The sequence below is a fragment of the Anas platyrhynchos genome, chromosome 7 (genome assembly GCF_047663525.1).
Source record: "Anas platyrhynchos isolate ZD024472 breed Pekin duck chromosome 7, IASCAAS_PekinDuck_T2T, whole genome shotgun sequence".
Lineage (NCBI taxonomy): Eukaryota > Metazoa > Chordata > Aves > Anseriformes > Anatidae > Anas > Anas platyrhynchos.
In genome coordinates, this window is record NC_092593.1 from 26,842,810 (window position 1) to 26,866,956 (window position 24,147).

Sequence of the window (24,147 nt, forward strand, 5' to 3'; positions counted from 1 at the left end):
TTTATATTTTTCATATTATTTAACAACAGTCATGACCCATAGTAACTTCTCATTCCAACATTCAGCGAAGTACCCATTATCGATTTCTGTGTGATGTTTGCCAGCACAAAAAGGGTGGGAACTGCTGCTGTCTTTTTCTTCCAGACCCAGAGATGTGGTTGAGAGAATGACTAGTTGGCTACCACAGAGGAATTTTGTAGCAGATTTGGTAACAAAGGAAGTTTTTGCTATCTGAAAATGGTTTTATAACTGCTAGGCCCCCCTTTTTCCGGTTGTCATGTGATGCTGTGCACTTATTACTTTTCTTTTGTTCTAAAGGTCTCCAATCCCCTTCCAAAATAAATAAAACTAATATGATGAACAGAAAAATAACAGAATTGAAGTCTCAGAGGAGAACTTTGAGACTTTACGAAATGTGACTTAAATTCAGTTTCTTTCCTTTTAAAGCAAATTGTCTGAGTTGTATGTCACCACCGATGTGGGAAGACATAGTCAGTCTTCAAGGTTACAAGGTCCAGAAATCACTTGGGTCTCTCTAGACCAAAATATGATCCTGAACTCTGTAGATAACAGAATTAGCGTAATATGGGGTATAAATGTGAAATTTGTACTGCTATCCACTTATGAAACATTGTACTTTACCTTGAAATATGTATATACATGTAATACATTAGATGCTTAGTTAGAAGATGAAAATTGCGTGGATTATACAACAGCATCCTCAGAAGGATCATCAAAGGCAGTTAACAGAAAATTTTTAACATAAGCCCTGAGAATCCACATATTGCTACAGACTGGGAACCTCATGACAATATACTAAATTCATTAAATTAGGGGGCTAATGAAATTATATAGTAAGGATCTTTTGGTTTTGATCAGGGTTGATGCATGCACAAGAAGTAAATCTGTTAAGTAAAGACTAGTCTATAATTATACAAATTTACAACAAAAACCCATTTAAAATTGATGTTCATCTTTTCATTTCTGTGTATTTTAGGCCCAGAAACCTTTGAGTGCTTAATCTGTTTTCCAGTCATATCTGTTTACAAAATAATAATTATTGTAATTGTAAATTGGTACCCTCAGTGATAGTATCAGGATATAAAGAGGGGTGATCAAATAGTGTGCAGTAGAGTTAACATGTAGCATCAATTTATTGTCATTCCACATATCAAATCTAACAATGAAAGGGACTTGGCACATGCAGCAAAAGCTGTAGGTTACTCACCAATAGGAAGAAATGGTTTAGTTTATTGACTCTTTGTGTATCTGTGTTGTTGATTAGCAGTTGGACAGTAGCAGAAGATATGAACCAGCTGATTGTTCAGGCAGGGTTCTGTGTTGTTATGCATGTGCCGTGAGTTGTATGAACCTTAATAGCGAAATTCACAAATCACATGAATCCAAAATCAGCAATGTCTGGGGATGTACTTGAAGAACTTCTATTTGTAGATGAATTAGTTTTCACTTGAATGCAACTTATAAACAAATCAGTGGTATGTATGCGATACTGTTGTAGTATATCTTTTAAAAATATTTATAAAAAAAAGGATCTGTGGTAGTGTAATAGTAGTGGTAGTGTGATATTTTGTTTGGTTTTGTAGGTGTGAGCAGAAAATCCTACATCATCTGTATAGACATCTTTGTACCAGGTGTATGAAGCCAGTTGGAATGTTTGCAGTGTGACTGGTTCTGTGCTTTAGCATCCATTATTTAGTCAGCGACCTAAGGCTTTTTAAAATCTACTGCTTCATTCAGGATATTAGGATACAAATTAGTTCCATATCAGCTCTAAGTTCCAGTGTTGTTCTTTGCTGCTGTGTTGAGATAACAACAGCACTTTCTGGATCACTGGCAGAGTTCTTATGTTAGTTCTTACATTATGTTACCCGTGTCTTATGGTATATCTTTTACTTTGCCTTGTCTATTTTTATTCTGAACTGGTGACAGAAGAGCACAGCCACATGTTTTCTTTTACTGATCGTGGCACTTGAGATGTCCATTTGGTAGTGTAAATTTATGTCATGGGTGATGGTGTTTGAATATATTAGCAGGGAAAATAAGTGTCCTTTTACCATGATTTCAAGAATTTGTGCAGGGCCAGCCAAAGTCTGGCTTGGATTACATGCTTGTACTGATTAGATTTAGGCTGCTTGCCAAGTTTGAACTTGTGCTTATAGCATAGTGTTAAAAACTAGCAAAACAAATGCAGAAATGCTAGAAATACATGTGTCATTGTGCCTTCCCACTCCACAAATAAGTGGTACGCTTTTTTTTGAAACTTAATGGCAGATGAAAATGAAGAAGAAGAAATCAATGGCTTCTATACAAGTCATTGGAAAGATGATTTTCCCTTTCCTTCTATGTGCACACATTTTTCTGTACATTAGCATTGGTTGTCTAGAAAATAACTTCTTTACAACCGCTCATCAGAACCCATTTTCAGTAGTGGTTTTTCTTTCTTTTAACTGTATTTAAAAGGTAATTTATGTGGAAAAAAATAGCAATATGGATTTTTTTCTTGTTGTATTAGAAGAAAGAGGAAAAGAAAAAGAAATGAAAAAAGGTGTTTTATTATTTATCTCTAATACCCTTATTTTCCGTAAATCTTTATGCACAGGAATGATTTAGTCTATGCAGAAATGTACTGTAAAAACTACAGCCATGGGGTTTGTATTCAAACACATGAAAGTGTGGCTTGTTTTAACCTGAAGCAGCATGAAATTGAATCATATGAGTATATAACTATTTTGTTGTGTATCAATTCAGGCTTTGTAGATTTGTATTTAAGGATGTTGTTATAATAACCCATGACCAGTATCCCAAGGTACTACTCAAATCCACCTTCCTTTCCCCATAAAAAGCAAAAACCCATAGATCTTAACTGATTAAGCATTAAAGCCTGAAGAAATGGAAATACCCTTTACTTGATTTTAAATGTGAGTGAAATATTATTTGCTAAAACATAATTAGACATACTCAGAATCACTTAACCTTGGAGCATATTTATTGAAAATATCGGCCAACTTCATTTGTGTATTTAAGAATAATTAGCAAGTGAATATGCAAGAAGTGGTATGGAGTTTTCTGCCAGGAAGCCACTATTTAAGTAAATGCTCATTTCTTTGTTAATGAGGGATGCATTAGATAATAGTACATAGGTTTAAAACACCTTAAAACAAAGAGAAACGAGTGTTTATAGAAGGATGTGGAAAATGCAATCAGTATTATTAGCTGTTACCTTTGCAGTTTTCTATGAACCAGTTCATTCTTATTCTATTCACAATTTTGGATATTGAAATAAATATCTCAAAAGGTAACCAAATGAGAACCAGGCAGAGCTAATGGAGATTGCTCTTCAGTTAAAGCACTGATTTCATTCAAATGCAATTAAAAGAATGCATATTGGTAGGTCCTCAACAGTGGCACGCTGTTTTAAAATTGTTGTGTTGTTAACCAGGTTGTATGGATGGAACCAACTTCAGATCTGCATTTAGAAGCCAGTTAAAGTCATAGGAACATGAATGTTGAGAAAATGGCTCAGAATTCTAATAGGCTTTTCGGCACTACTGGACTTTAACAACAAATTAACAAACCATCTCTTAAAGAGGACTTTTCAGAAAGAAAAATGTCATAGGTTTAGGAAAACCTACAATGTGTATGGCTGTAATTGTCTTTGGGATCAAGGGCCAGGAGACATTCTAAAGTTTTTCTAGCTCATGTCATGAACAACTTCATAGTACTGTCAGATTAGATATCTATTTTCCAAGGCTACTCTGCAGAACAAATTTTTAGAAATGAACACAGCACATAGTTTTCTTGGTTTAAATAATTTTCAAATTTCTTCTTGAGGCCTGCAAGTAGGGAATGAATGGACACAGTGGGACTGAATGGACACAGTGGGACTGAACTGAAAATTAGATTGTTTTATTCTTTGTGACAAGAAAGGCTTTTAGCAAGTTCATTTCTCTTACAAAGTTTTACACCAAATCAAGGGTGATGTGTTTGAGGGGAAGGTGAATTGTGACATAAGAACAGATGAGGACAGGAGGGAATATTAGCTTATTTGACTGGTTTTGTAGAAATCTCTTAGGATTCAAAAAGTTTGCTGTGGAGCTGACTGGGAACATCCCATGAGCTGTGATGGTGGTGGAGCTGGGACAACGGTAACACGTGGTTGAGGTGGTAATTTCTTACACAGCTTTAGTCTAAGTTTGAAGCAAGTTGATCTGATAATGTACTTGCACTATTGAAGTATTAGAGGTAGAAAATAGCAGTTAAGTTAATATTTAGCTGCTATGAGAAAATACAGATGATAAAGAAGTCTTAATCTCAACATAGTTTTAAGAACACTGTTTTAAATCTTTCCTGCATCAATATTCTCAACCAGTGAATAATGACAGATTAGGCTAGGAACTTGTGGTTTAACCATAGGAGTGTGGAAGAAGTATTAATAACATATGGGAGATGTGTATTGGGTGAGTTGGATCAGTTTTAGCCCTGTACAGTTTCACTGGAACAGAGGTGAGAGGGAGGTAGTGGTGACATGGATACTGGGACGGAGTGCACCCTCAGCAAGCCTGTGGATGACACCAAGCTGGGTGGATTTACCTTTGTTACCACGTGAATAAAAGTGATATTTAATCCTCGTGCAAGTGTTCTGCTAGCTTCACTGCTGAAATGAACAACACTGAAGTGAACAGGACCCTATCAAGGACTTAAAATCTTTCAGGAATGCGTAGGTGTTGGATATCCAGGAGACTGCAGAACTGGAGAGATGGGCCCCTTCTGTAAAGTTTTGCCATCGCTAGGGAGGGGAATAGAGAGAATTGTTGAAGGAAAAGATTTGAAGACTGTGCAAGGTTTTGCTTCCTACTATGCACAGTTCATTGCTTCAGTAGGTTTTAATAACAGGTCTTTGGTCTTTGTACGCGGTACTACAATGAAACCCCAGAACAGCTAACAGCATTTTCTAAGTGATGGTTGTGAGCCAGGATCTGACACAATCTCTGTGAGTAATTTATGCCACTCCTCGAAGGGGGAATGCTTCACCAAGGAAATAAATATGGCAGGAGAATTATGTCATTGGCAGTGTCTTTGACTAAAATTAATTGCTGATGCAGTGCCTTCATTATGCTGAAAGGGCTGGGTATGGATACAGTGCATTGGAAAAAGCAGTGACCGTTTTGTTGCCTTGCTTTATTTTCATGTGTTGTTTATACCACAGAAATTGGCAGATTCTAAAAAGCACAGAAGCATCATTTGTGTATGTGGTTTGGGAATACAGCCCTTCTTAATTGATTAATTGTAAGACATTTTGTAGTGCACTTCATACACACAGATAATGGAAAATTGTTCTCCAGGAAATTCCTTGATGTTTTAGGCGCTTTTTTTTTTTTCTCCCCCATTTGTTGTAATTTAAAAATAATAATAAAAAAATCCTTCTTTGCTTCTTTTGTGAGTGCAGATCTGCAGTTGGTCTTCAAACATATGTCTCAGTTTGTTCAACAGAAATACAATTAACTTCCACACATTTAGAAGACTTTAAGTAGCTATTGGGCAATGTGGCAAATCTAATCACTCAGAAATGAGGCACTGGGTTGAAGACTAGTGCCCTGCATCTTGTGAATAGTAGTGACTCCTTGTTTGGGGAAAAATGATATAATTGCACAGAGATTGTACTGGGAGAAAGGAAGAAAACTGATTATCACAGCTGGCAGCAGCATTGCTTTGCACTTCTCTAAGCAGTAGTTCAGAACAAGTTTGACCTATAGGTAAACTTGGACAGTATTTAGACGCAACCTGCTTCTGAGGCAGTGCGGAAGATCTGTTGTGTACTAAACCACTGAAAATCCCGCAATTGAAATAAAATTGCTGCACTAGTTATATTGAGTGGGGTACAGAAATGGCAATCAAAAGATTAGGTGGAAGGATGTGGATGTTTTGTGGTTGCTTTTACTGTTGCTGAATACTACTACTTCGTTTCTTAAAGCGAAACAGCATTTGGGAATATTACCATAGGACGTTCTAATACAACTGATTATTCCTGACATACAGTTTTTTAACCTTTTGTTTCGGTTGTTGGCATGGGAAAAAGTATCAGTTGTTTGCTATGAGCTGGAGAGACTTGTTTGTCTTAGTAATACTTCATTTTACATAATCTGTGACTTTGCTAGTCACCCAAATGTCGGTGCTTTTCTTAAATAGCTGTAGAACTTCAGTCACTTTCATTTCAGTAATTACTTCAAGTACTGACAACGAGTATCTTAACTGGCTTCTGTGATAAAAATGCGGTTCCTAAATTATAGGTGTTAGTTTTAAAAGAGATAGCATGTTTTATGCTCACAAACACTGAAAACTTCATGAACATACCTGGAGTTTCAGGGATGTTTAAAAATGTAACCTATTCGTTTGGGTTACAAGTTCAGGAGAAGGTTCTTCTTTGTGAATGTATTTACTCTCTTGCACTGATCCTCCCAAGATTTTTTTATTTAACTATGTTGCATGCATCAATTCTAGCCTAAGAATACGTAGTCTTTAGAGTGTTCCCATAAAAGTAGTTGCAGTTGAAATTTTGTTATAAACGTTTTCCTGATATACTGCAGTCTGGCACTGAGCATTCCCAAGTGTGATCCTGTTGAGCCGAAATTGTTCATGGTTAGTTGCAATGTAATTACTTTTTGATGTTGCAACAAGAAGTTGTTCGTGGTTTTTTTTTCTTTGTTTGTTTGTTTTTTTACTTTAGTGTTAAAGATAGACAGTATATTTTCCCTGTTTAAAATATTTCAGGTGCCTTTCTGCAAAGAAAAAGCAACACTAGAATAAACTAAAAGAAATTTCCATCTAGCTGGTACTTTTCTTCCAAAACCAGGAAGGACAGCCAGAGAAGTACTACTTCTGTTGTAACTGAACAATTGCGTCAATTTTGAACATCATGCAGAGAAGTATTTTCAAATACCGTTTTGTGGAACAAGAAATCTTAATGTACTTCCTATATAAAGTCTTCAGTTACAAAATTTTCAACTTATGCATACATAAGGTAGTTGAAGGAAATGAGCAATTATCCCCCATTAGCCTTTTCCTTCTTTTCTGTCATCTTTTCTTTGTTCCCAGAGGAAGGGGGATACTAATGAGTGGAAGTCTCATCCAGCAGACCTGTCTGTGCCACTCGTTCAGTCTAATGAAAGGTGACCATCCTCAAAGTCACTGCCCAAGGGTAATACCTCCTGAAATGAAAATTACCATACGGAAGGCTCACACCACTATATAAATCTTTAATTTTCTTCTTTCCCAATTTTTGTGTGTTTAAATGCATAATGCTATCCTTGTTTTCTGGTAAGATTATTTTTCATTTTTTAACCATTTTACTCTTTTTTTGTTCCTCCAGTATTAAAATCTAATTTTTACATCTGAAGGTGGTGTGTAAAGTATGATTAAGTCAGATGGTTTTACCCCTCTTAAAAATATATAAAACTTAGTCTCAGGCAGAGCCAATCTTCAACATAATTTAAAAAAATGCTGTGAACCTTGGTATCTATTATTTTTCAAGCTCCCATGTAGTATAACATAGCCTACTCCAAGTAATCATTGTGTAATATAGTGGTTGACATTCGGGACTATTCTAATTAAGGTTGCATATCAGTTTTCATTATGATCCCTTGTTTTCACACAATCATAACTTGTCAAAATGTTAACCTTTGGTGGTAAAGTTTTCCATGACAACTTCGTGTTCTCCTTAGAGGTAAATCTGGGGGAAAAGAGGAACAAAAAAAATTTTGAGCTGTCCTTGTAGAAAATCCTTTTCTGGTCATTTTGAGTTACAGGATCAGTTAAACTGCATAGCAAGGATATGAATAGTTACCTTCATTTCCAGGTACTACAAAAACCCAGAATAAAAGCTAAAGACTAAGAAAAAAAAAAAAAAGCTAAAGAAAAGCTAAAAGAGTAAGGAATACATAACCACCTTTAATTTTTACTAGCCTCACTGATATTTTGCCTTGCAGTATCTCTGCATAACATGCCAAAGTCTTACTTTCGTCTTACTTTATTTGCATCCGTCTCTCTCAACATCATTAAACTATGTAACTATGTCAATTTTACTGATGAGGAAATGGTTGACAATCAGCTTAGAAAGGTGGAGAGGAGATAAAACAGTCAGGTGTTGATTCATGATTCCAGTTGTGGATTCCACGATTCCAGTCCCGAATCTGGTACTGGGTTTGGGCTTTAAAAAAAATAAAAAAAATAAGCTTTCCTAAAAGTGAGGCAATATAAAAGAACATTTACTATGATATTTTTCCCAGGAACGGCTTCTAAATGTTAATAACTACTGCACAGCTTTTCCCTGGATAGAAAATAGCATCTCCCTTACCATTACAGATACCCTGTATGCAAAGTTTTTATGGTGACCACTATATAAAGCTTGTGTATGTTCATATTTATAGTGTCGCTAGTATGACTTGACAATTTATTTTATCATATAAAGAAATCACATTTTAAGGCATAATATGAGGGAGTGCTTGGGCAGACAGTGAAGGATAAGCTTTCAAGCCTAACATTCATTTCCTGTGCTTGTTTTATCATCCCTTACATTACATTAGCACCATTTCTTTGCATAGAATTCATTTTAAGAAATAGCGATTGGTTCTTCCACTCAGCCCTCTGGGAAAGTGTTTTAATTATTTTCATGAGATATATGATAATAAACTGAACTACAGAAAAATTACAGTTTTTGTTACATTCAGAAATTGTTCGCTAGTCTGCAAACTGTTACTACTGCAAACATCTTTCTTTATAAGATGTGAAATTCTACACAGGTATGATTAGCAAATAGAAATAAATCATAATGTAAAAAAAAAAAATGCAAGCCTTCCAAAAAGATCATCTTTTTGGAGACCTCATTGTCTGCAGATGGTCCTGTGAGTCAGTGAGATGTCTTGCAGTTGGGAATGTTTCCACATCTGGATTCTTTTTACCAATTGAGGTCTTTGATCTGAAAATGTTACAACTCTCCTATGCCCCATAATTTGTCTGGCAAGATGAGTTATTTACAAATGCAATTGCTCTTCTGACAACTCAGTTTTGAGTGTGTAAGTGCGGAGGTCCTGATCTGTAATCCACAAGGACCACTGGTAGTTTTTTATTGGTTTCAGTGGGCTTTGATTCAGGTATGTGGACTTTGAAGCACCCCAGATGGATTGGGGGGATGGGAAGGAATTTTTACAAATGATTGTAATTTAAAGATTTAGGATGCTGCGCATCTGAAATTATTTGACAGTGTTTCAAAGGCTTGTGAATTTAAATAAGTTTCTGATCTTTGTGTCTTTTCTTTTATTCCCCCAGTGGCAGATGAAAGCAAAGTTGGTTCATTGGCTGGATGCAAATCAGGTAAACTGTTCTTCTATTTTGGAGGAAGAGACAGCAACTTTAAAGTAGTATGGGCAGTAAATGAAATCAGCCTACAGAAACTGTGGGGACTAGCTTTGCAAATTAAGGTATTACTTTGTATGGCCTGACTTCAGCTTGTACAACTATTAATTAGAGATTGCAGTGTGCCAGGCAGTGTATGTAAGTGAGTCATTTGCAGGAAGAACAGTAACTATTTTTTCAGTAAAGGTGTCGGAAACAGAGGATGAGGGTTCAAATCAGGGCAAGTTCAACATGTCTTGTGGAGTGTGGAGACTTAAGCAATATAAATTTTGAAAAACACGAATATTACTTTTTCTTCTTGCTCTGAGTTTCACTTCTACTACCAGAAACATTGAAGATAATACAAAAAATATTCTACAATTTAAAAAGGTCATAGTTCCTTTCACTGTGTTTGTGTAGTAGATTATTTTAAAACTTTTTAGGCCATCATAACAAAAAATGAGAAAAAAAAGGTCCATACTGCTGTCATTACTGTACCTGCACAAACCACACCGTGGTGCTGTACAACTTGCGGTTCTTGTATTATAAAAATTTCAAGGAAACGTCATATAAGACTGCAGTTTTTCACAAGACACAGATAAGCTGACATGAGAAACCTTGAAAACTTTCTAGAAAACTCAAGTTATTCAGCGATCTCTTCTAATGTTAGAAAGCCCCGAAGTTTCTGGCTGCCCCTTTGCTGCATTATTGCATGTTGCCTTTTTCCACTCCTTTGATAGAACTAAAAGCTGAATTCATGTGAAGGAAGGTTGAATATGAGATTCCTGGTTGTTTATCGTATTCCTTCTGTATACAACTGTGTGTCCTCCTTTGGTTCTGTTATCTTGTAGTTCTCTGGTGTGGATTTTCCTTATCTGAGGACCTTTTCCTGAACTTAAAAATAGACAAATTCTTTCTACATTCTTTTGGCTTCTTTCCTTAGTCTGTGAACCTCTTGGCTTCCCTTTCTGAATAAAGGGGTAGTTCATATGCCTTGTAACTCCTGGGGGAAGAAACTTCTTTCAACTTTTTGTTTCGGGAATGTGAAAGCTTCAAAGAAATGATCTTGTCAACTAGGAGAAGCTAAGGGCGTTGCCCTTGGTTTTTTTCCTATGCAGAAAAAAGACTATAAACATGCAATATCATGCAGTTTTCCAAAGATCAGTGGAATTTACTGCTATCAAAGAATATTGGAAGGAAACCTGGTGAGATCACAGCTCTTTGGCAGTCAGTTGTTACAGATATGTTAAGCTTCATATCATTTTTAACAGCGTTTGATCTTTCTTCTGCACATTTCTCCAGATCATTGAAATATCTGGCTGCCAAATTTTTCTATTTGAAGACACCTAATAATTTTATATGAAGATGTGGACCCATGCTTACTGACTTCTAGCTTGTTTGCATTACTTACTCCTCACGGACCTCTTGAATATAGCTAAAATCTTTTTTCAATAGGCTGAAATCAGTGATCACCTTTGCAATAGAGCCAAAGTATCCTACAGTTTGTGACTTTATTTTTTTATCATTATCCTTTATTATTATTCTCCGTTAGAATAAAAGGAGCTAGCTACTTCTGAGAAGGATAGAGTGTGAATGATTTTCTTGGTTCTGTCCACTTTAAATACTGTTCAAATACTGTTGAAAAGTGTGTGTTATGCCTCCCCTCTCCCCCATGTTCCATTTCCTATCCCTTCAAAATCCAAAATCAAGCTGTACTTTCAACTTTCTTGTTGTTTACCTGATCCCTTTTATATTGTACAGTTTTTGGAATTTTATGTCATACATGTATATGCATGTTGGTGGCATTTTATCACATTGCAGAACTATCGTTTTAATGTTTTTCATTCCTAACAATTTTCCTTGCCTTCCTGTAGGTACCTTTTTTTGTAAGAAAGCTCTAAAGGAGATATTGCAGTTTCTTGTGCTGGGAGCAAAACACTTTATTTCTCATTACATAAAGAAGAGTTTCCATCCCATTCTTGACTTAAGGAAATTAAACATATTTCTCTACAGAATTAATTATCACCTACTGACAATCAATGCAATTATCCCTTCTCTCCTTCGACATGACTTGTTCTATGAAATACACAGTTGAGTAATTCTCTCTAGGGAAATAACCTTTCTGTTCCTTCTGGGGCAGTGGCTCTTGAAGCATTTAGTCTCAGCTTTTGGTTATAGTTACTGCATTCCTTGCATATTACATGTTACTGAGCAGCAGCTCAGGAGTTGGTAGCACATATTAATTTCAAAAAGTGTTATCACAACTCTGCAGAAGACCGAGACATTAAAAGGATCTGTAGTTTAGTCCCATCTTTCTTTCTTTTTATATATTGCACCAACAAGCAGCAGTTCCATATTTTTTCCCCTTAAAAAATAGACCTGATTTTAGAAATGCAGTAGAAAAGAATCAGTGAATTCTGTTTCCCATAGCTGGTCTGTCCTTTCAGAGGATGAAGACTCCTGCAAAACTCACAGACATTCTTAGTGTTGTAAACGCTTTCCATATTACTGTTGGCAAATGCACTGGAACGCTGTGTTGGTGTGGCTTACTTCCCCGTACTGGAAGAGACCAGAGTTCAATCAAAGTGTGTGTGGAAGGCATCCTGTCTTCCTGAATCCTGTAAGGAGGATTTTTTTCCCCCTTGTAATTTATCTGTGTGCTTAGCAATGGTGAATCTGCATTTCCTACACACAACTCCAGTAATGAGAATGAGAAGCAGACAAGTGGTGCCTCTTTATTACAAAAGAGAAAACTTACAGAAATGAAAAATCAGTGAATATTAGTTATGTTTTTCATGAACTCTTAGCATTTTAGAAAAGCAATTACAGGACAGCTAGTGAAGGGCAGGATTGTTTTTATGTCATGTGTAACCTGATTTATATCAAATACTGAAAGAGAATACTGAATTCTTCGCAGCTATTTTCTTTTCCAAAATTCTTTTCTTGTTCTGAATTACTGCTTAGAACACTTTTAATATGTATTGACTGTCTGCTGAGGTCTCTGCTGACACAGCTCTTTCAGATGATGCAGTGCTGGAGAAAAGCTGATGAGTCTTTCTTTATGAGCTCTGACATATTAATTAGCAAAATGGGCAAAAAAGCTTTCCTATTTTTATTTTAATGTCACTAGACCATGCTTTTGGCTCAGATTATATTTGGAGACAGTTCTGAGACAAGATGAGTTGAAAATCTTATTTTCTTGCTGGCTGCTATGCAAGGAACATGTCACTGGGCTACAGGTTGGTACAGGTATGACTGAATGATGTATGATAGCTCCGTCACCAAGCTGAGTCCTTGGCTACTTTGAATTAATGCTATATGGCAAGGAATAGGGTTAGGATCTGAGTTGGAAAAGGCCCAGTGGGGTATTTTGAAGCATGCATCTGGTCAAATTTTGCTGCCACTGCAGTTACCCTGCTTGTGGTTCAGCCTGTAGGATCGGTGTTCTGGGAAGGAAGGTTTGAGGAGGTGCGTATGTAGCTTAATCCTGCAAGGTCAGGCCTTTGATGAGGGTTGAGTGCCGACTCTCTGGTAGGCTCCTCTGGTAGTCAGTCACTGGTGCTTTGTACGGTAACTGAACTCTTGTTCAGATGGGATTCAGATTAGGACCGGAGTTTGCTTGGAATAAAGTAGGTTAAGGTCTTGGTGCATCTTTGCATCCTTTAATGACAGGATACATTCTGTACTAGATACATTTTACTGTAGTTTCATTAAGGCTAGGGTGACAATTAAGATATCATGTTTTAGGACAGCAGTGGTAGAAAAGTTAGGGTTATTGCTAGATCTTATATGACTCACTGGGATTGGGTATGGAAAGTGCAATGGATTAAGTCCCATCCTTACCTTCAAGAAAGGCTCTTCTGACTGTTGCGAAAGCTGTGGTTGCATTGGTATATGAAATAAATTTGTGACACTGAGGTTATACCCATACAAGTATAGAACTAAATCTTCCCTTTGACTTTAAGAGAGGATGATCCCCATCTGTGCTCTGAGCCTCCATTGCAGGATGGCTCTGGGTTACCACTGAAAACTGTGCCTGATATATTTGAACACCAGAACCATTTTTCAGAAGTGTTTGTGAGAGTAGAAGAGCTGTTATAAAACTTTCGTACTGTAGATTATTCCATTCTAGTAACCTTAGGTATGCCTTGTCACTGGTAAGTTTGCAAATATAAAAACAACAGGATTTTAAGAACTGGATTTATTTTTCACAGGGACAGGATAGGGTCTGATGCGATTGGGATCTAGCATGCTGAAGATTGTTCTGATAAATGTGTGAGTAAGTGCTAGGCTAACCTTATTGCTGCAGTTTGAGTTCAGATTTAAAAAGGAAGGCAAAACTGGAGAAATTTTCTTTTTAAACCAGAAGGATCATGCAAAGTTTGAGCTAGTGGGACACAAACAAAATCCAGTGGTTTATGCATACTTACGTTGCACAAAATGATTTCTTTTAACTAAGGATTTTGCTTGGTGCTAGTAATGAGAATAGGAGGGACTACAGAAAGCTGAGTGGATGGGCATGGGCATGTTTGGATAGAATGAGACTAGTGTCACTTCATCAAGTTTGGTTTCTGTTTGGCTTTTGATTTCCAGGTAACACAATTATGTCAGAGTGTCTAAGGAAGTGGCATTCTCTTCTCCTCCTGACAAATCTCATAATTTTATTAAATAAGCCTTCTCACAGCCCTCAATGTCATTACAGCTGAGCTTTCTAAAGGGGGCATTGGGTTTAATACAAAGTTCATGAGGATTTATATAGTAACTACATCTTATACCCACCACAGTCAAAAAGTCTTGTGCAAATGGCTTAGCTGCCTGGCATATGCAAGTGAAGTGCCTGTGCAGACATGGACCATGCCACTAACTGGAAGTTTGTGGCACATAGAATCTGACAATTGCCTTTGTATTTGTGAGAGGAGAAAAAGGCTGGCTTTAGTTCCCTTTATTTCTCTTTGATAATAAGAGTATGATATATAGCTATCTCAATCATTCTTACAAGTGTGAATGAGGAATAGCCTGCTTTGCGGACTGCAGGATACCTTAGCAGGTACAGTAAACCTAACCCACAGGTGTTGGTTTGGGTACTGGAGGCAAGCAAACTGTGGCAGCTCCGGAAGCTGAACAAAGTGATTTTCCCATAATTCAACCAATATGGAGCTCTGCACTATTTCAGCTTGACTGACACAAAACTAATGCAACTATCTTTCTGTGGTGGTTCAGTGCAGTGGGTTACCCATATCCCATGTTCCTCTAAGATTTGAATCTTTAAGGTATGCATTAAGATTGCCGATCTATTGCTGGAAATATTTTTCAAAAGAATTTCATTCTTTTATTTTTTGGCTTCTCTTCATAGATAATTATTTTATCCTGTATCTGTTATTGGAAGTAATTATGATTATACTTCAAGCAAAGCATTCTTTTGGTCCATGTATTTCCAAAGTAGTTGTTGACATCTGAGAATCTGTATTCACGTCTGCAGCCAAGAAACAAAAAATAAGGTTCCTTTTCCCTGCACATCACTTGCGGAGTTAATGTTTTCTTCTGTACTTATAATTGGTAAGGTCTGGAGTCAAAGATGTTACATAGAATCTATTATGTAGTTGTGGGTTATAAGTATTTGTTAGAGTTAAAATGCTCAGCTTTTACTCAATTTCTGCTTACTCATCTTTTTTGTCTTCTTTTCAAACACAGTGTGTCTAATGAAACCAGGAAGATAACATTAATGTACTTAGTACTCTATGCCAATATGGCTTTACTACCCTTTCTTTAGTGGACCTGATTTTATTTTTATTTTTTATGTATATAATGATTTCCATGTTACAGATTGTTCTAATCTACATTGGCTAGTGCTGGGAGTGGTGGTGACTCTTAAGAGGTAGAATTTGAGAAAACTTTCATCTAGTGTTTACAGTGTTAGGGATAAAGTATAAATGTTTAGTAGGAAAAATGTTCATTTGTCTGTTGGAACTTTGTGTAGTTCAACCTGTCAGAGATAAGAAAGCATATTGAAATGAGATGAAAACAGCACTGGAATTCTTGTTGAGTTCTTACATTTTCTGATCTAGCAAGAGAAGCTCAAACTGGACACTCCAGATATCAGTCATTTTTAAGAGGCTATTAAAAAGAGGACTGATAGAGCAATCTCTCTTTCTCCTATCAAATTGTATGTACTCCTGCTTGAGAAACTGGATTTTTCATTGACCCAGGAAAAGGAAGGCTGAACACTTCAGTTCTTGTACTTGAAACAATTATTCCAAATTAACAGAATTTGTTGTATCATTGGATTTGAGTCAAGAGCAGTTTGTTATTTGGAACACTTTCCGAATGCCAGGCTGGCTGTCTTTGCAGTCCCTCTTGCCTGCCAGGCCTGTGTGGCTGATAAACAGCTCTAAAGGATAACCTAGTTAGATGGTTTTCTTCTGTGGAAGGAAACAAGCTGAGAGGAATTGTTTTGTGCCCCCAGTAACTCACCAGCTGTAAGTCTTCTTTTGATATTTTTTATTTGTTTTTGAAGACTTTATTAGCTGTGTGATGATGATTGTTGTGACCCCTTTTATGTTAGGTCCTGAGAAAGTCAACTGTTGATACAAAAAATACAGAAGTAAAAAAATCCCTCACTTGAGGGTGCAGTTTGATATTACAGCGTTAATCTAAAAGCTTGCTGATGTCCATAGAGGCTTATGTAGTCACCTTCCCACCTACCTTCAGCTGCCTGGTTCCCATTATTTCGTTTATTCTAGTCCTACAGCTTAGCTGTTGAGAGCATTAAACCAGGCAATAATTACCACAAGAAAGAAAAAGTGGGCTTACCTCCCTGAACCACTCTCCTGAGAGAGGCAAGCTGCCATGCCAGCAGAAGGGGAACTCTGCAAATGGATGGACATGGGAACTGTGCCTTTCAGAGGCACCTGGCTAGTAGATCGCCTTATCTGCCACATTAAGCTGTACCCTTAAAAAAATTCAAATGCCGAATTTACAGTGATCTAAAAAAAAAATAAAAACAAACAGAGGTGGTATTTTTTTACTCACCATGGATACAATTGCTTTCTCAGTGGCAGGAACAGGGAATACAAAATGTCAATAAACCTCTGCAAAAGGAAGAGCATCCCTGCTGCCTCATCCTTGAATTGTAAGAATCAAATCATTTATTCTTTTCAATTTTATGAATTATCTTTGTGTTCTGTGACTGACTCTTAGTGTGCATTGTGTTAAGATACGGCGGAGTAGTGCCTGTTGATCTTTCTTTGAACTGCAGTCATTAAAGTGTATAGATTTGAGCTGCTGCCTGCAGCAACAAACTTGCAGGAGAAACCTGTTTCCCCCAATCTGAGATTTAGGATCTAGAGCAGGGCTGAACGTAGAACAACTGCAGCAAGGTTACAAAGCCAAGGGTCTGTTATTAAAGGTTTTATAACATAGCATAGCTGATTTAATGTTTTCCTGTCTCCAAATGAGGAGTCCCATGATACCTTTGTCTTCATAAATGCCTGGCCATGTGTTCCTGCCCCTTTCCCCCCTGTGTGAGCGTTATTCTTCTCGTAATTCCATGGTGAGCTGTTGTGGGGAGCTTACCTAGTAGAAGAAATAATTCTACAAAAAAAGAACAGTATTCTTCTGGTTTAGCCAAGGGAGCAAGGAAAAGGAAGTTCTGGAGAAGAGAGAGCGATTTCGTAGCTGACTGTTTTTGATCCTGGGATCAGCCTGAGCTGAAGGAAGTTGGCTGGGGTGGGAGGTGGTAGAGAGATGCATCTGAGGGAGAAAGCATGGATGAAAGAAGATTTGCAGTTCTTCAGAGATGTCTTTGTGCTGAAAGAAGAGAAGTGGGGGAGCAAGTTTAGTCTTCCAGGCAAGAAATAGAGACTCAAACTGAAAGTGAGTTTTCTTCTATATACTAAGAGAAATGTATTTAATGGCCAGCTAAACTTGGTTTTGTGTATTTTTGGCCATGTGTTGTTACTTGCTGGTTAAAGGGCTGTGGCCATCTTCTAGCTGTATTCAGGCTGCTGTGCTCTGCATCTGGCCCTCCCCTGAGGAGTGAGAGGTGGTTGGGCTGTCCTGGGGAGCAGTTGAATCTGACAAGCAAGGAGAAGCCTTCCTAAGTGCCAATCAGAGTAAGACGGCAGCTCTGACAGAACGAGGAAAGGTTTTCGTTTGGAACCATTGGGACTGGGTGTGGTGATCCAGGTGATCACAGAAAGCTGCTGGAGCAGATTAAAAATAACACTGTAAAAGCATAGATTCGGTGGAATCCTTTATTTCACTGCCTCACCCAGCATCTGTACTACAGAAGTGGTGTAAAAAAAACAAACACAAAATGATGACAAAAAAGCTAGGTTAAACAATGGAAGTCATTTCCATGTTCCTACTTTAAAGACAGAAGTGCGTATACATCTACCTAAAAGTCCTGAACAACTCGAGCTTCTCTCTGAAGGTAGCTTGTGCCCTGAAAACATACAAAAGACAGGTATTTCAGTTTGACCCCTCTGAAATGAAAATTCAGAGTTCCTGTGGTTAGGAACTACACAGAGCACTCCAGCAAATGCATAGCTAGGGAAATGCCAGCTAGAGCTGCAACATAAAGCATTAAACCAAGATACTGGAGAGCAATTTTGGGTGTCAGGAATGCCTCTTTCTTCCACATGGATAAACTTAGAGTGGAAAATCTGCATGGCAGTAATGATGGTCTTTTCTCAGAGGAAAATGCCTGGTCTGGCAGATACCCAAACTGCAGTCTTTAAAAATAAAGAGGTGAAAGATTTAATTTATTTCCATCACATTGTAGCGGTATGGGAACTATGAATTAGCCGGTGTGAATTGTTGACATCTAGGGGTTGCAAAGTAAATAGCCTTTTTTCCTTGGGGAGTATTCCTCATCCCAGGAGCAGAGAAAGGGACAGGAACTTTGTATAATGCGACCTGGGAAATTTAATGCTCCGACGTTATAGTTGCTGTATGATACAGAAGAGGGGGAAGTGACTGTAGGAGGAAAAAAATCCAACACACAAATTTTTTTCCAGCCAAGGTGCTTGTGCATTTGCAGTTGTTCTGCCTCCCTTTTTTTTTTTTTCCCTCTGCTTTCTGAAGTGATTCTGAACATACTGCTTTGTTAACTGTGGGTGTATTTTAATGTTTACACTTTACAGTTGCTATTTCTCCTGCTGGTCCATATTTCTGAGCATTGTTCTGTGCAGAATTCAGTGAAGCAAGTCAAGAGATGATTAAAGAAAACCAACAACAATAAAAACAAAACAAAACAAAAACAAAACAAAACAAAAAAGCAAACAAACAATGCTGTAGTCACATAAAATTAAATAGAGGTGCAGACTTCTAATAACTATAAGGAATGTGTCTATTTACTGTAAGGCCTGATAGTATCATCTTCCTGTGGTCTGTGTCAGCTTGCAGTGGACTGGAGTGTGAAGGTATTCCTGCAGAAGTCTGTAGTTGCAAGCTGAAATACTCTGGCAAACAGTGTGGTGCTGGTATAATATATCAGATGTAGGCTATTTGGGGCATTCATTCTTTCTGAAATCTGGCAATACTTTTCCCTATGACTGTCGGTGCTGAACCTGCCACATTTTGTGTATTAGCTGAAAGTTTCTGCTTTAAGTTGTTGTTTTCAACTGTCATATTTCAGGTTGTTTCTGATGTGAGGGTGGGAGAACTTGTAAATACAGTGGATGTGTCTATATGAGCAGTGCTATATCAGGCAGAAATAAAGCCTTCTCTGAAAGCTGAGGTAGTATAACTGTGTTAGGACAGTCTCACAGCATCACTATTCAGCAGAAGTGGTTATTAGAACTGGAGGTATTGGAGTCTGTGGATCCTGGAATATACTCAGGGCGATGATAAGGATTGTTACTAAATTTGAAGTGATTGCAGATGGCAGAATGTAAAACACGAAAGCTGGCGTTAATCCTAATCAAAGAGTAAGAAATGATAAGTTTGAGGAAATGTAAAGCATATGTAAATTTGGTGTGCTTTCTATTCAAACAGTGGAGATTTAAAGTAAAGCACAGCAGCCAGCAAAGCTTCATTATTTAAAATTGTGGGGACCTCTTGTACATTGGTCTTCAATACAGACAACCTTTTTGGTGATGGCATCCACCATTTTGGTGAAGAGATGGCCCATCAAAGTGCCTATATGACTGATACTTGGCTGGTTCCCTTCATGTAACTCTCTCCTTAGCCCTTAGAATAAAGCTGAAACCAGCAAGCAGATCCATCAGTGGATCCTGTAAGGCTCTTCAGTGGTCAGCCCTTTAGCAGCTGGCAGCAAGACTGCGTCCATTTCAAAAGGCAGAATGAGTTGCTTTAGATTACATCTTCTGTAACTGAGGAGAAAGTACAGAGGAAATGTAATGCGCCTGCGTCATGTTTACCACTCTCTGCAGTTATAACTTCCTGCCAGGCCTTTCTCTGGTTTTGTGTTCCTTCAAACACTGTCTGCACTTTTTTCAAGCTTTGTGGTGAAATGATCTGCAGATGTTTAGGAAAGACCTTCAGAGTACTAGGTACTGCGAAATTGGCTGTGATCAGTGTTGGCAGCTACTGTGGTTCTTTTAGTGGCTTGTTGTGACCAAAAAGACCAACAGACACTGACGAATCCCTCATTTTATTAATCCTTTCCCTCCAGGAGCTGGGCTTTTGCAGGGCATAATATTCAGTGTTGGCAGAGAGCATCCTGAAGTCATTGGTGCCAAGGAGTTAATGAATTTGGAAAACTTCCCAGATAATACATCTGGCCCTCTAACTTGCATTTTGGAGTATGAGATGTAGCAAGAAGAGCTCTGAATTAAATGAGCTGTTGGCTAAAGTGGGGTAGGGGACACTTTCTTGTATGGTTAAACTGGCCGACCACAAGTTGAAGATGACATACCCCACAAAAGATTGAACTGTTGTCTTTGTTGGGGGTTGTGGTGTTTGTTTTTATTTTGTAGTACCATGTATTTACCAGTTACCTTACCTTTTGAGGCTTGAATATAGACAGGGAAACATTTATAATTTTCCCCTTTTAGTGATTTTTTTCAATTATTATTTTAATTTCAAACTTCTGTCATGTTGCCATATCAATAAGAGGGATTTTGAAAGTAGCTACCAGTAATTGATATTTCTAGTCCAGCTCGCTTCTGCAATAATATCTAGTATAGTGTTTACCTTCCATAACATTTGAAATTAGGTTGTATTGTATAAAATGAATTGTTGATGCTATTTATTAATGTGCATCTTCATGTAATAAAAGCTGTGCACAGCAATATGGTTCGGAAATTAACTTTGAAGAAAAGAATTACATTGTTATTTGTATGTCTCATAAAATAGCATTATTTTTAGTGGGTCTTTCAGTACAGCAACGCTACTTAGCACTTCCCTGCACAGCACTCCAAAAGTACCCAGAATATCATTTCTGATTAAGTGCCCTACTGGAATTCTTTCTTCTGATATAATAGAAGAGTGGCAGAATTTTTGCTGTATATATAGTGGCAACCCAAATGGGAAGTGTTTCACAGAAGAGTAGAAAGTACTTCCTTGAGTTATCATCAGCTACCAGCAGGTACTTTCCTCCTACCTCAGGCAATGGCACCACGCTGACCTTTGGAAATACACCACTGCTTACCCCCACCCTTTTTCCACCTAATGTCTCAACAGATGAAATTTCTCATCAGCCTTAATTTTGCTTGTTAAATATATCACTTGGTGTGGTAACTCGTCCTTATATGTGTTTCACATTGAAATCTTCCTTGAACAAAGATGATCACAGCTTCATGCAGTAGGCTTTCTTTCTTTCTAGTGGAATTACTTTAGTTGTCACAGCTTAGTGTCAGTTCATACATCTTACTGAGGAGCTCAGCTAGCTCAGAAATTTATTTTGTTGTGTCAAAGTAAGTGACCTTGTTTTTAAACTGTTCTTATTTCACTTCACTCATCATCAGTTATTTTATCAATTTATGTGCTCATCCTTTTCTGTATTGCCACTGACTCCCTGTTTAGTGTCATCAGCAAAAATCGTAGAATTCAAATTGGGACTGAAGATTCAGGAGGTATCTAGACCAGTGTCCTACTCAAAACAGAGTTAGCTATGACCCAGGGTATTCTGGGCTTTCTCCAGAACAAGCCATTAATACATCATCAGCTCATTGTTGGTGTAGTTATTATTTGGTGAGGGAATCACTAACTTGTGCTTGCAGTTCTATTAGGGCTGTTTTTTCTCACCCAATTCTTGGCATTTATTATTACTTGTGGTGGTGTAACTTCCAATCATTCCTACCTGCAGGTAATAAGTACAATGATTGGTATCCCAACCCTATGAGTGCGTAGAAGATCCCTACTGATAAAAGTCCAAACTTATTTATGGTTGGTGCTCTTTTTAAGAAACTTAAAAGCTGATTTCTTTCCCTATAGGTTGGCACCTGTACCGAGGTTATTCTACATCTTATTCCCACCCTTTCAGTTTTCACCTTGTGTTAGTTTTCACCTCTCTAGTTCTTCCTTCCTCTTCAAACTTGTTCTTATGTCTAGAGAAACCTTTGTAGATCGGGTATCTGTCTGGGAGCAAATCTGTGACCTGAAAGCTTCATCTCCAGCTATCCAAGGACACCAGCAGCAGACTTAGCACAGTTATATTTACATTTCTTTGAGTTCTTCTGGCTATGCTGGTACTAGTTTGCCTAGAGTCTTCTGCCTACTGTTCTGCTTGTGGTTCCCCTTGTGCCCCATGGCCAAGAGAGCAGGCAAGTCATAGTCAGTTCCTGGGGACAGCTGCATGCACAGTGTGTGTAAGCATTAGTTGTTTGTTTGGGAGACCATCTCTCTCTCTCTCTCCTGTTGTCTTGTTGCTCACTTGGTAAGTTGACAGACTGAAAGGAGTAGGACGGAAACATTCTGTTTAAGTGTGAATAGTGGGCTTGGAGCAAAGCAGAGAATTCACGGGAGAGAAGCAGATGCTAATTGCCCAAGTTCAGAATAATAGTTCAGAATAATAATTTCCAGCATCAGTACCCTGACTCTTCACCACTGAGAGTGTACACAAGGCTCAGTTCCTTTACAGTGCTGCAGTCAGGACCTGGAAAATGTGGGGGGAACTGACAGCTAGAATTTGGTGCTAGAAGCTTGCATCCATCATTGAAGGCTGATTGTATTTGCAAAGACCACAAACAAAAGCCTCAGTTAACTTGTTGTCAAGTTGTTAAAACTGAGACAGTTTTCAAGCTTTTCTGTGCTGTGGGAGTGGTGCAGTGGGACCAGAACAGAGGATCTATCATTGATTTTTTTTTTATTATTTTTTTTGGTGTAATTACAATTTTTCCTTCTATCTGCAGTTGCCATAAATTCCTGTATTCAGAAAAGGGCTGGGGTTTCTTTTGGTTGCCAGTTGAAGTACTGCTGTTGACAAACAGAAATGTTATAAAAGAGAAATCCAATATAGTGCAGTTATTCAGATGCCTCTGTTCTTATTGTTTCATAATCTGCCCAGATGCTTACTTCTGGGAGGAGGGGAAAAAAAGACAAAATTGTTTGATAGAAGTTTCCAGAGTTTAACAAACGTACCCACCAGTTTTAATTTTAAAGTACAAAAAAGAATGAGCATTACCTTCAGGACTAAATTGTCAGCGTAAATAGCTCAGTACTTATTACTGAAATATACATCACAAAACAGCTACAAATGATAGTTACTAATCCAAGTTTATAATAAGAGACCAAATACACACACAAAAAATCCGAGAAAATGATTTCTTCCAGTTATTCTTTTTCTGCTGACCTGTAGGAAAAATAGGTAAATGATCAGGAAAAATAATTTTGTTCTACTACTCATGGTTTGCTTTTTCTTTTCCCTTTTCATATATAAAGGATTGGTGCAGTGTGCAGTTGGCACTGTTATCACCTGTTAACTGTCATGCGTGACACATCCTATCACAGATTCTGCAATACCATGAGCCATTTCCATTCAAGTGTTATTTGAGGTGGGGGATTTGTCTTCCTTTTTTTTTTTTTTTTTTTTTTCTTTTTTTCTCCTAAAATAACTTTGATATTTGTTTTTGTTTATGAGAGGAAAAAGTAAGAACATATGGCAAGGGCTGGGAAGAAAGCAAGGTAGTGGGGTGCCAGGGGCTAGAAGAAGATGCTGAGGGTGGGAACACAGGGAGGTTGGGCACATGGCAGATGAGAAGGTGCAGTGTGGGAAAGGGTGGCATAAGCAAGGGAGGAGGAGACTAAGGTTGTGCTGATCCTGGATGACCCTGCATCCAGAAACCAAATGGGAGAGAATAGGGCGGCAGCCAGCTAAACAAATTTCCACTTTTCTTAAATAAATTTTATATATATATATTTTATTTTTTTTTTGAAAGATCATCTAGTCCAGTCCACCTGCCAGAACAGGAACACCTAAATCATGTCACACAGGAGCGTGTCCAGGCAGATTTTGAAAGTCTCTAGAGAAGGAGATTCCACTACCCTTCTGGGCAGCCTGGTCCAGTGCTCTGTCACCCTCATTGTAATATATATATTTAAAAATTCACCAACTATGTTTAAATAGCATATGTGTTTGAAAGTGAAGGGTGTCTGAAGTAGGAAATGCTAGCTGTCAGGATATGTTAGCAAGGACAGTCTGGCCCTTTTTAGTCTATGCTGATGCTGTGGGACTGTATAATCAAAACCTTATTTGTCCACAAAAACTTTTACTTCCAGAGCACAAGGTGGACCTGCTCAAGTGTAAAGAAGGCTGTTTTGTGTAAAGCTCAACCC

At 37.8% G+C, this 24,147-nt stretch overlaps 1 protein-coding gene across 7 annotated transcripts in view; it reads left to right on the forward strand.

The window, feature by feature from the left end:
* The window catches only part of PARD3B (par-3 family cell polarity regulator beta), a 399,043-nt gene that overhangs the window by 214,660 nt on the left and 160,236 nt on the right, over nucleotides 1-24,147 (forward strand). For 6 of the 7 annotated variants that reach the window (XM_072041064.1, XM_072041061.1, XM_072041066.1 and 3 more), the window contains one exon: nucleotides 9,343-9,387. The exons of the other annotated variant lie outside the window; for it this stretch is intronic. In XM_072041064.1, coding sequence (XP_071897165.1) covers nucleotides 9,343-9,387 — 45 coding nt within the window. The remainder of the gene's footprint in view (nucleotides 1-9,342; nucleotides 9,388-24,147) is intronic. 7 annotated transcript variants of the gene reach the window in all.